Source organism: Chionomys nivalis, chromosome 2, assembly GCF_950005125.1.
Source record: "Chionomys nivalis chromosome 2, mChiNiv1.1, whole genome shotgun sequence".
NCBI lineage: Eukaryota > Metazoa > Chordata > Mammalia > Rodentia > Cricetidae > Chionomys > Chionomys nivalis.
Window position 1 is genome coordinate 75,474,993 of NC_080087.1, and position 12,302 is coordinate 75,487,294.

The 12,302-nt window shown below is 43.1% G+C and overlaps 1 protein-coding gene across 1 annotated transcript; it reads left to right on the top strand.

Moving 5' to 3' along the window:
- The first annotated feature begins 2,016 nt into the window (after positions 1 to 2,016).
- LOC130868620 (carcinoembryonic antigen-related cell adhesion molecule 3-like) lies at positions 2,017 to 4,391 on the top strand. The gene is made up of 4 exons (XM_057760777.1): positions 2,017 to 2,080; positions 3,305 to 3,435; positions 4,018 to 4,108; positions 4,201 to 4,391. The coding sequence occupies exons 1-4, from the start codon at positions 2,017 to 2,019 to the stop codon at positions 4,389 to 4,391; spliced, it is 477 nt and encodes a 158-aa protein (XP_057616760.1).
- Positions 4,392 to 12,302: the final 7,911 nt, after the last annotated feature.

Genomic DNA, 12,302 nt, shown 5'->3' on the forward strand with positions numbered 1-12,302 from the left:
TTAGGTTAGGAAGGTTTTCTTCTATAATTTTATTAAATATATTTTCTGGACCATTGAGCTGCGCTTCTTCCCCTTCTTCTACTCCTATTATTATTAGGTTTTGTCTTTTTATTGTGTCCCATATTTCCTGAATGTTTTGTGATGAGAATTTGTTGGCCTTGCTGTTTTCTTTGATCAGCGTGTTTATTTTCTCTATGGTATCTTCAGAATCTGAGATTCTTTCTTCTATCTCTTGTATTCTGTTGGTTATGCTTGTTTCTGTAGTCTCTATTCGTTTACCTAGATTATCCATGTCCAGCTGGCTCTCTATTTGTGTTTTCTTCTTTGTCTCCATTTCAGTTTTCAAGTCTTGAACTGTTTCCATTATCTGTTTGATTGTTTTTCCTTGGTTTCCTAGGGTATCATTCACTGATTTACTCAATTCTTCAAACTTTCTGTTATACTTCTCATCCATTTCTATAAGGGCATTTTTTACATGCTGTTTAAGGGTGTCAATCACTTTCATAAAGTCAATTTTTTTCTACTTCTTCTTGATTAAGGTGTTCATGAGCTCCTGTTGTGAGGTCACTGGGTTCTGGTGGTTTCATATTGTTTTTCAGATTGTTGGGTGAATTCTTGCATTGGCGCCTACCCATCTCTTCCTCTGAGTGCTCCCCTATGGATCTTCTTTTACCGGATCAGGTCTCCTTGCCTACTGATGTACCTTCCCAGTGATGGCACTCCCCAGTGATGGCTCTCCTGGTGCCCCAGTGATGGCTCTCCTGGTGCGGAGATCAGATCTCCGTGCCCAAAGATGGCTCTCCTGGTGCCGAGAACTGATCTCCGTGCTGGTTGGGTAGTTCATAAACAAAGTGCCTACCTTGCTCGGTGCAGGCAGGTTATTGACACACAGGAACTCCCGCCAGGCCCGCTTGCCCTGAGGGTTCGACCCCAGCGCCCAGACAGGGTGAGTTGGGTGGCGTTATGTGCCCAAAGAGTGAAGGCGGCAGAGGGGAGGAAGGTTCTGGATCTAAGCTGTGTGGGATAGGAAGAGAGAGGCAATGTGCGGGGAGTAGAGCCCCTGCAGGGAGCCCAGGAAGTATTGGGGGGGGAATGAGGAACTTCTGAGTTCCCTGTCCTAGGCTGCTGCCGCGGGTCAGAAACTCACCCCAAAGATGGCTCTCCTGGCGCCGAGAACAGATCTCCCTGATTTCTTTTTTTTCTGAGAACACCTTTCTGCATGGAAAATTTGAAGGTTCCCATTCTCTTGGCATTTCTCATAATGGAAGACAGGACTGACATTAGGCAAAGGGTAACGATGACCAAGTAAGTTCAGAGAGGACATGGGATTACTCAACACATAGGTCAGTCAACACATAATGGTGGAATGTTGCCTCCATATGAAGACACACAGGTCACCCCTTCCCCAATGCTGAGAACATGAAACTCCTCATACAACTGCTCCTGGGCCTCTCTCCTATTTCAGAAGTTTGACTGGTGACATTAGGGTAAAGAATTGACCTTCATCCATAGTTATCATACAGATAGTCACTTTCCAACCTTCAGAGACATCTGTCACTTTCCTCCTGGTATTAAATAAATACCATCTTCCTAGAGCATTGAGAGCACAGGACAGACAGTGTGCTCAGCTATGTATTTTTGTCACAGAACACATAAGTGTGATGAAGGCTCCCTCTGGTGTTAACAAACCCAAGGCAAGGACACAGCAGATGTCAGTCCTGGGAAGAACTGTTATTCTCTGCTGGTATGGGATGCTATTCAGCTTTGTTGCTCAATGTGTTGCTTGGAGGAGAAACATAAAGGGAAGTCAAGAGGGATACAGGGCAGTACTGAGAGTGGAGGGGACAAGGCAGTGCCTTGGACACAAAACCTACCCCCAACAGCCCATTGGGTTCTGGGAAGTGTTCCTGTCTGAGAGGAAACTCAGCTCAGAGGAAAGAAGAACAGCAGAGACTGAGCTCCTTGCTGGAACTGAAGCTCTTATCCTAAAGGGAGGACTGTACAGTGAGACGAGAGATGGAGGTGTCTTCTGTTCTTCTCTGCAATGGGTGTACCTCATGGCAGGGGCTTCTGTTCACAGGTAAGGTACACACTCTCTGACTGTGAGGGTAGAGAGAAACTCAGAAGCAGGCTGCAGTCTTCTAATGAGGGCAGGAACTCGAGAGAAGACTTGAGGTTTCTGTTTGAAGTCATGGGGAAGAAGGTACAATAAGTGACAGAGGTTCAGCATCCTGAGCAGACCGATGTCATGACGGGAAGAGACAAGCCTCAAGCACTCAATATTGACAGTCAATTACTTTGTCTGCAGTGTTCTAAGACAGCTGTTGCCAACCATGACAGCATGACTGTCCAAATAGAAATCAAACAGGGGTGTACCAGAGAGATGGCTGAGTGTGTGGAGACATGACAACCTGAATTTAATCCTTAGCTGCCTCATTGTAGAAGGAGAGAACAGATTCCGGAAGGCTCTTTCCTGCCCTCCAACAGGTACTGTGGTGTATGTCTGCAGATGCTAACATTGAGACAAGTGTCTTCACATATGTTCTGTGGCATGTACCCACACATGGGAAAAATGAAACATATGCTTCCACACAGATTTTGGCACACTCTTCACGTGCATACATGGAGACACTTGCCTTCAGAAATACACATGAGTAAATTAAAATAATTTAAATCACACTTGAATATAATTATTGTCATTAACGCCAAACCTGGGAACTATGTAGATAATCTCATGGGGATATATTTCTGTTTCCTTCCTTCCTTCCTTCCTTCCTTCCTTCCTTCCTTCCTTCCTTCCTTCCTTCCTTCTTTCCTTCCTTCCTTCCTTCCTTCCTTCCTTCCTTCCTTCCTTCCTTCCTTCCTTCCTTCTTTTCTTTTATTCAAGTTGCCTGTATCTTTCCCAGGAGATGAAGTTTCCAAAACAGCCATACTAATCCCTATCCTCACAAGGCCTTCGCTCTTGTGGACCTGACATCAGTGTATCTGCAAGATGAAGTCCCGGGTTGACGAGAATTATAAAGTGGACAGAGAAAAAAGTCAGAAAGGGAGGACTCTCCAGAGGAGTTCAGAAAGGCATCACAAAATATTCTATGTGAGGAGTTTTATGGGGACACTTACGGGGGAGGCAGACAGACACCTGAGCAGAGAATTCCTAAGGGAGTTGGTCATACAGTGTGAGGCTCTGAGGGAATGAAAATCATGTTGCTCACCAAGAAAGATGGACACATTTCTTTCCCCCCATCTAAGCTGAGCGATGATCAAATAAACTCAGCATTGATGGTTTTTCTCTGCTCCCTTCCAGCCTCCCTTTTAACATGCTGGCAACTGCCCACAGCCATCCAAGTCAGAAATGAATCTGTCCCACCCCAAGTGGTTGAAGGAGAAAATGTCCTTCTTCTTGTCAATGGTCTGCCAAAGAGTTCTAAAGCTTTAGTCTGGTCCTAAAGCTTTAGTCTGGTCCAAAACCTTTTCTTGCCAAATGACTGTAGCTTGTGTCAAGTTGACATAAATTCATTCAGCCTACTACTCAAGCTTTTTAAAGCCCTGAACCTGCCTTGAAGACCAGACTGCTCCCTAGGCCCCAAATAGCCCCAAACCTAATGGATACTTGGCAGACCAAGCACATCTACTATTGAAGTCAGGGGTTGAGTGCTGCTTCAAAGTAAACCAAAGAAAAACCCTAGAAAGTGAAACTTCCAGGCCTGTTGAGTTCAGGAGAGTATTCATCTCAGTCTCCAGTGTACATGTGTGTGCGCAGTGTCTGAGGGCAGTGGGGGAGCAGCCATGTATACACCCTACGGGCAGTTCCATGCAGAGGACACTATGGTATCAGGGGCACTGTTTGAAAAGAGGAGGTCATGTATCTACTCTCTATTAAGTTGGATACACACACACACACACACACACATCATTAGGTTGAGTGATGAATCCATCTGATCAGGATGGAGGTCACCATCTTTTCACCAAGCACAATGATCCTCCTGTGATGGCTTTTTTTTCTCTTTTCCTTCCCAGCTTCCAGATTCCCATTCTCAGTTCTGCAACCCTTTCGCTTCTTCCCAACTCATGATCCAACCGGTGCCTCGCTATGCAACTGAAGGGGAAGGTGTAGTTCTCCAAGTTCATAATCTTCCAGAAGATCTGAAAGCCTTTTCCTGGCATAAACCAAAGTATAGGACCCATTCCTTAAAGTTGTAGAATACAGAAGAGCCATGAATTCCATCATCTGGGGGCCTGAAGTCAGAAGAAGAGATATAGTGTACAATAATGGATCCCTGATGCTCCAGGATCTCACTGAGAAAGATGCAGGAATCTACACACTAGCAGTTTTAAACAAAGATTCCAAAATTGAAAAAGCATATGTGGAATTTTATGTAAAGAGTAAGTGACTTTCTATGGTCTCCAACTGCTTGAAGAGTCTGATCCCACTTCATACACTAACCTGTCAGGATTGTGCTGTTACTGCGCTCTCCCCCAGTGCATTGTGTCCCCACACTGTGGTTTGGGTCTCTACTGCAGGACACACATGGGGTAGACAAACTGTAATAGATCAGAACCCCACAATTGCCTTTTCATACAGATAGTCAGAACTTTCATACAGAAAGGTATAAACTCAGCCCCATAATGTCAGCTTCAGTTCAGATAATTGGAGCTCTCACCATGCACATGTCCCCAGAAAGATTCTATTGAAGTCAGGCAGTCCCTGGATAGTTAAATCTTGGTGTCCTCACACAGAGAACCAGAAAGCCTCAACTACACAACTTTGCCCCAGGCTGGACTCAAGGTGACACCGGGGAGATTTTTGCCATTGTTTGTCTAGATTTTCATCAGAGCTCACAGGGAACAAGGCTTTACTGACTGTCCAAGTCATGGGACCTACGATCCTAAAGTGTAAAATCAGCTGTCTACTGCCATGACAGCTGCAGTTTGGTCAGTTACCTGTGTGTCTCCTTTACCTATGACTCAGTGGACAGGTGTCTGGGCTATTAGCCTATTGTTCTGAAGGGTTTATGAGACTTCACTGGAAGTTCAAGGCACCAAGGGAAGAAATCGAAGAGGTAGTTACTTCTGATTTCTCCTTCACCTCAGGAGTCCAGACTAGGGAATTGTTTTCTGCAGCTAAATAGTAACAGATGCTGTTGATGTCAGAAGCTCCCCCATCCAAGCTCAGACCTTTGCTTATGACTAAGCTTAACTCATAGACATGGCAATGATCATGCACTATGTGTCCTATTACAGGGAAACTGAGACAAGAAACAGTGCCTGAATCAGGGTCCTACAGTCCTTGGGTGGCATATCCAAAACACAAGCTATGAGTCTAACCACAGCTACAAATTCTCCCTCCCCCCCGGAAGATTTATAAAGTCTGAACTAAAGAGAACCTATTTGGACTCCCTGGATGACTGCCATTTGGTATTCTCTGTTTCTTCACAGAGCCTGTGACACAGCCCTTTGTGCATATCAGTGACAGCACACTCACAGGAGGTACATCTGTGATCTTCACTTGCATTTCACCTGACACTGATGTCTCCATCCATTGGATCTTCAATAACCAGAGTATACCTCACCTAGGAAGGATGACTCTGTCCCCAACAACGTGTGGACTCAGAAACTATACTGTAAAAGACTAATCAACCCAATTATAAAATGGGGCACTGAGCTGAACAGAGAATTCTCAACAGAAGAACCACTTTGGAAAGCAGTGTGGAGGTTCCTCAGGAAATTCAGAATCAACCTACCTCTGGACCCAGCAATACCACTCTTGGGAATATACCCAAGAGATGCCCTATCATACAACAAAAGTATATGTTCAACTATGTTCATAGCAGCATTGTTTGTAATAGCCAGAACCTGGAAACAACCTAGATGCCCTTCAATGGAAGAATGGATGAAGAAAGTATGGAATATATACATATTAGAGTACTACTCAGCAGTAAAAAACAATGACTTCTTGAATTTTGTATGCAAATGGACGGAAATAGAAAACACTGTCCTGAGTGAGGTAAGCCAGACCCAAAAAGAGGAACATGGGATGTACTCACTCATATTTGGTGTCTGGCCATAAATAAAGGACATTGACCCTAGAATTCGTGATCCTAGAGAAGCTAAATAAGAAGGTGAACCCAAAGAAAAACATATAAGTATCCTCCTGAACAGTAACCTTCATCAGGCGATAAAAGGAGACAGATACAAATACCCACATTGGAGCACAGGACTGAAATCTCAAGGTCCAAATCAGGAGCAGAAGGAGAGAGAGCATGAGCAAGGAACTCAGGACCGCGAGGGGTGCACCCACACACTGAGACAATGGGGATGTTCTATCGGGAACTCACCAAGGCCAGCTGGCCTGGGTCAGAAAAAGCATGGAATAAAACCGAACTCGCTGAACATAGTGGACAATGAGGATTACTGAGAACTCAAGAACAGTGGCAATGGGTTTTTGATCCTACTGCACGTACTGGCTTTGTGGGAGCCTAGGCAGTTTGGATACTCCTCTTACTAGACCGGGATGGAGGTGGATGGTCTTTGGACTTCCCACAGGGCAGGGAACCCTGATTGCTCTTAGGGCTGACGAGGGAGGGGGACTTGATTGGGGGAGGGAAATGGGAGGTGGTGGTGGGGAGGAGGCAGAAATCTTTAATAAATAAATAAATAAATAAAAAGAAAAAAATCAAAAAAAAAATCAAAAAAAATACTAAAGCCTAGACCAGAACATTCTTAGAGATGAAGCTCTCAGCAAGCCATAGATACATAATCCATATACAAAAAGCATGGCTTTCTGACATGCCAACAACAAACTGGATGAGAAAGAAATCAGGAAACCAATCCATTAACAATAGCTTCAAAAAATAAAATATACTGTCTGGGTGTAGTGGCTCATACCTTTAATCTCTGCATTTGGAAGGCAGAGGTAGGCCAATCTCTGTAGTGGCATTTCATTTGTATTTTAATAAATAAAGCTTGCCTTGAGATCAAAAAAAAAAAAAAGATGGGCACCAAAGAGGCTCCTTAGGGAGTTTCCTAACCATTTGGGCAAGAATCTGTTCTTGCCTGGACTGCTTGATGTTATGCTGTATGAACTGGACAAGCAGGACCCCAGGAAGAATGACTGCTGAACTTGCCTAAAGGTGAGATGTTTCTTTGGGGTTCCTGCTTCATGAAAGCATCTGTTAGACATTCTGCAGGATACAGAAAAAACTGACTGACAAACTTTGATATAGGCAGAACTGTATTTGAAATTTCCTGCTTCATGGAAAAGTTTGCTAGATACTATGGGCCTAAAGGCTGAAGATGAATGTTCCAGTGGTACAGAAGTATAGACTGTTGAGGAAGCAAGATTGTCTGTGTCAATTCTAGAGTTTTGGAAGTTGCTTACAATGTACTTCCTGTTTACTTAGGTTATATTTATATCATTCTGGAGTCTTTGATGGAGTTGAAGAATAGATGGTTATAGTTTTTCTTAGTGATGATAAAAGATAAAGTAGATATAAATATTGGAACTGTAACTCTTGCTTGATACTTTTCTTATTATATGTAATATTACTATGTTAAAATTAAAAACTTCCTTTTTATTTAAACAGAAAAGAGGAGGTGGTGTGGGATTCCCCTTTGTATGTTGTGAATACAATTGATTAGTGAATAGAGAATCTGCCTTGGCCTGTGATAGGATAGACTATAGCTAGGTGGGAAAACTAAACTGAATGCTGGGAGAAAGAAGGCAGAGTCAGGATAAGCCATGTAGCCCCACAGGAGACAGATACAAGATGGACCTTTTCTCAGTAAGCCACAGCCATGTGGCAATACACAGATTAGTAGAATTGTGTTAAATGAATAGGTAAGAGCTAGCCAATAAGAAGTTAGAGCTAATAGGATAAGCATTGATTTAAATAATATAGTTTCTGTGTGATTGCTTTGGGAATCTTTGTGGCCGGGAAATGGAAAAGCAGTTTCCTACAACAAATCCACTTATATCACCCTGCAGAAAATACAAATTCACATCCTGACAGAAGAGAAAATGTGAATTAGCCTTTCAGGCATTTGAATCGGAAACTACATCCTGAATATAACACCAGTAGCATAGACACTGAGATCAAAAAATCAATAAATGGGATCTTATGAAACTGAAAAGCTTCTTTAAGGCAAAGGACTCTGTTAATATGACAAATCAGCATCATACATAATGGTATAATATCATCACCAAATGATGGAGGAGGGTCATGTGTCTATGTGTTACTTTCATTGGTTAATAAAGAAACTGCCTTGGCCCTTTGATAGGACAGAAAATTAGGTAGGCAGTGTAAACAGAACAGAATGCTGGGAAGAAGGGAAGTGAGGCAGATGCTGTAGCTCTCCTCTCCAAGATGGATGCAGGTTAAGATCCTTCCCGGTAAGCCACCACCTCATGGTGCTACACTCATTAATAGAAATGAATTAATCAAGATATGAGATTTAGCCAGAAAGTGGCTAGAGCTAATGGGCCAAACAGTGTTTAAAAGAATACAATTTGTGTGTTGTTATTTTGGGTATATAGCTAGCTGTGCGGGAGCCGTGTGGGAACGCAGCCTGCCGCTCCTTCTACAACCAAATTCACATCTTACAGAGGGCTGATCTCCAAAATATTTAAAGATTTCCAGAAGGTAGACATCAAACTACCAAATTATCCAATTAAAAATGTTGTAGAGATTTAAACAGAATTCTCAACAGAAGCATTTGAAATGAGTGAGATGCACTTAATGAATTATCCAATATCCTTAGCTATCAGGGAAATACAAATCAAAATGACTCTTACACCTGTCAGAATGGCTAAGATCAAAAACGCTAATGACAGCTCATGTTAGAGAGGATATGGAGTAAGGGGAACACTCCTCCACTGGTGGTAAGAGTGCAAATTTATATAGTCACTTCGGAAATCAATGTGGCAGTTTTTCAGAAAATTATGAATCAATATACCTCAGGACCCACCTATACCAATCTCAGGCATATACTCAAAGGATGTGCAATCCTACTGTAAGGACACTTGCTCAACTATGTTCACAGAAGCAGTATTCATAATAGCAAGAAACTAACAACAACCTAGATGCCCATTCATTAAGAATGTGGTAAATGTGGTATATTTACACAATGGACCATTACTCAGCAGTAAGTAACAATGACATCATGAACTTTGAGGACAAATGGATGAAGTAGAACACAACATCCTGAGTGAGGTCCAGAAAGACAAAAACAGTATGTACCCATTCATAAGTGGATATTAGATGCAAAGCAAAGGATAACCAGGCTACAATTCCCAGCCCTAGAGAAACTAGATATGAGATCTGCTGGGCAAACTGGGCATAGGCAATAGAGAGGAGGAGATGAGGAATGTGAACATGAAGAATCACAATGGTCGATTTGGGGGAAGGAGGCTGAGGGAGAGCAATGAAAGCAATATCTTGATAGAGAGGACCATTATGGTGTTAGGGAGAAACCTGGTACCATCAAACCTCCCAGGAATCAAGGATGGTCTCAGTAAAGGCTCCTAATGATAGTGGAGGGAGTACTTCTCTAATCAGATTGGTACCTACCCTAATTGTCATCATAGAGCCTTCATTTAATAACTTACGGAAGCATAAGCAGAGATCCACAGGCGAGCACTAAACTGAGCTCTGGGAGTCCAGTTGAAGAATGGGAGAAGGAATTATATTGGCAAAGGGAGTCAAGATCATGATGGGAAAACCCAGAGAGACAGCTGACCTGAGCTCATGGCAGCTAATGGTCTAGACTAACAGCTAAGGGGCCTGCATGGGACAGACCTAGACTTTATGCATATGAATGACAGCTGTGTATGTTGTTCTGTCGTGGGGCCCCTATATGTGACACCAGGACCTATCCCTGGTGCATGAGCTGGCATGTTAGAATATTTCCTATGGTAGGATGCCAAACTCAGCCTTGGTGTAAGGGGGAGGATCTTGGTCCTGCCTCATCTTGCCTTGCTTTGTTGACTTCCATAGGAGGCCTTACCTTTTCTAAATGGAGATGAAAGAGGAGTATATGGGGATAAAAAGGGGTGGAGGGAGGGAGTAGAGTATGGAGGGGAAATGGTGGTTGGTGTGTAAAATAAGTTTAAAAATTTAATAAAATATTTTTATGTGTATTCTATTTTTGGCTGCATGTATATCTGTAATCACAAGCATTCCTGGTGCTCATAGATGCCAGAAGAGGACATTGGATTCCCTGGATGTGGAGTTATATATGTTTATGAGCTAGAACTTGCTGGAACCCTAGTTGAAAGGGACAGTTTTGTTTGTCAGATCATGACAACAGATTTGGGATGCTTACTTATTCCATATGAAACCATTGTTACTAAAACCTGTGATCTAAAGCCAGTCACTGCAAGGGTTATTTCTACAAAGAGCACAATAGGGTAAGATGAGAGGCAGATGCTAAAGTGGCTTTAAATATGAGACTTCTTCAACAGAAAGTCCCTGTGCTAGATATATTATCTACTTGAAGGGATAAATAAAGACATGTGTTTAACCTTCAATATTAGCCATTATGACACACAAGAAAACACATGATGACCTACCCAGAGGGGTGAGTGTGTGCCTGCATGGCCGGAAGGTCCCCGGAAGGGAGTGCAGGGCACCTCCAGCTTCTGCTGCAGGAGCTTCTTTGTTACACACCAACCTGCCCCCCCCCCCAAGTTCATCCTTTTGTCTATGGGGCCTTGGACTTCCAGGTGTCCTTGTTCTTGTGCTGAGGAGTTCCATCCAGACGGGTGAGTGTGTGCCATCCCTGGGCGGACTCCTTTCCAGTTCTTGCTGCAGGTGCTTCTTTGTTCCACATGACCCTGCCTCCCTCAAGCATGTCCTATTGTCTGTGAAGTCTTTGGCCCAGGAACAGTTCCTGTTCCTGCACTGAGGCTTTCTACCCAGAGGGGTGAGTGTCTGCTTGTGGGCCAGAAGGTTCCTAGAAGGGAGTGCAGGGTACCTCCAGCTTCTGCTGCAGGGGCTTCTTTGTTACACATGACCCTGCCCTCCCTCCAAGTTTGCCCTTTTGTCTGCAGGGGTCCTTGGACTTCCAGGAGTCCCTGTTTCTGTGCTGAGGAGATCTATTCAGACCGGTGAGTGTGTGCCATCCCGGGGCAGACAGTCAGGGAAGGGAGCACAGTGCCCCTCCAGCTACTGCTTCAGGGGCTTCTTTGTTCCACACTACCCTGCCTCCCAAAGACTGCCCTATTGTCTGTGAGGTCCTTGACCCAGGAATGGTTCCTGCTCCTGCACTGAGGAGATACACCCAGAGAGTAAGTCACAGCAAAAATTGGACGGTGATGCCAAGACTCCCCTGGCTATATCTGAAGGAAGAGATGGGCAGGCACCAATGAAAGTATTCCTCCAAAAACTTGAAAGGCAACATGACAACACAAAAGAAGACTTGAACACCCTATTCCAGAAGAAGTAGAAGAAATTGGCTTTAAACATAACATTATGAAAATAATAGAGGACCTTAAACAGGATGTGAAAAACTGCTTTAAAGAAACGGAGAAGACAAACAAAAAAGTAGAATGAATGAATAAATCTCTCAAAGATACCTAAGAAAACCAAGAAAAAATAATCAAAAGGTAATGGAAAAAGTTCAAGACTTAAAAAATGAAATGGAGATAATGAAAATACAAATCGTGGGAAGGCTGAATATGGAGAATCTGGGTAAACAAACAGGGACTACAGAGACAAGTATAAGAAACAGAATACAAGAGATAGAAGAAAGAATCTCAGACGCTGAAAATACTATAGAGGATATAAACTCAATGGTTAAAGAAAATAACAAATCCAACAAATTCTTAACACAAAACATCCAGGAAATCTGGGACACCATGAAAAGACCAAACCTAAGAATAACAGGGGTAGAAGAAGGAGAAGAATTACAGCTCAAAGGCCCAGAAAATATATTCAACAAAATTATAGAAGAAAACTTTCCCAACCTAAAGAAGGATATTCCTATGAAGGTACAAGAAGCATACAGAACACCAAATGGACTGAATCAAAGAAAAACTGTCGGAGCCCATGTGGGTCCAACATAGATTCCCTAACCCGGCTGAAACGGAGTCGTGAGGAATAAAACTGACACAGCTTACAAGGTCATCTTGGAAAAGGCCAGAATTTCTTTATTCTCAGAACATCTTATATCTACATTCAGTGGGGGAAAACACATTAGGCTGTCTCTTAGGCAACCAGGTGCCTGGGCTTAGGTCATGTCCGCATCTAGCAGTCAGGTAGGCCATGAATTAGCATCTCTATAAGACATCCTCTTAGTTACAAAAG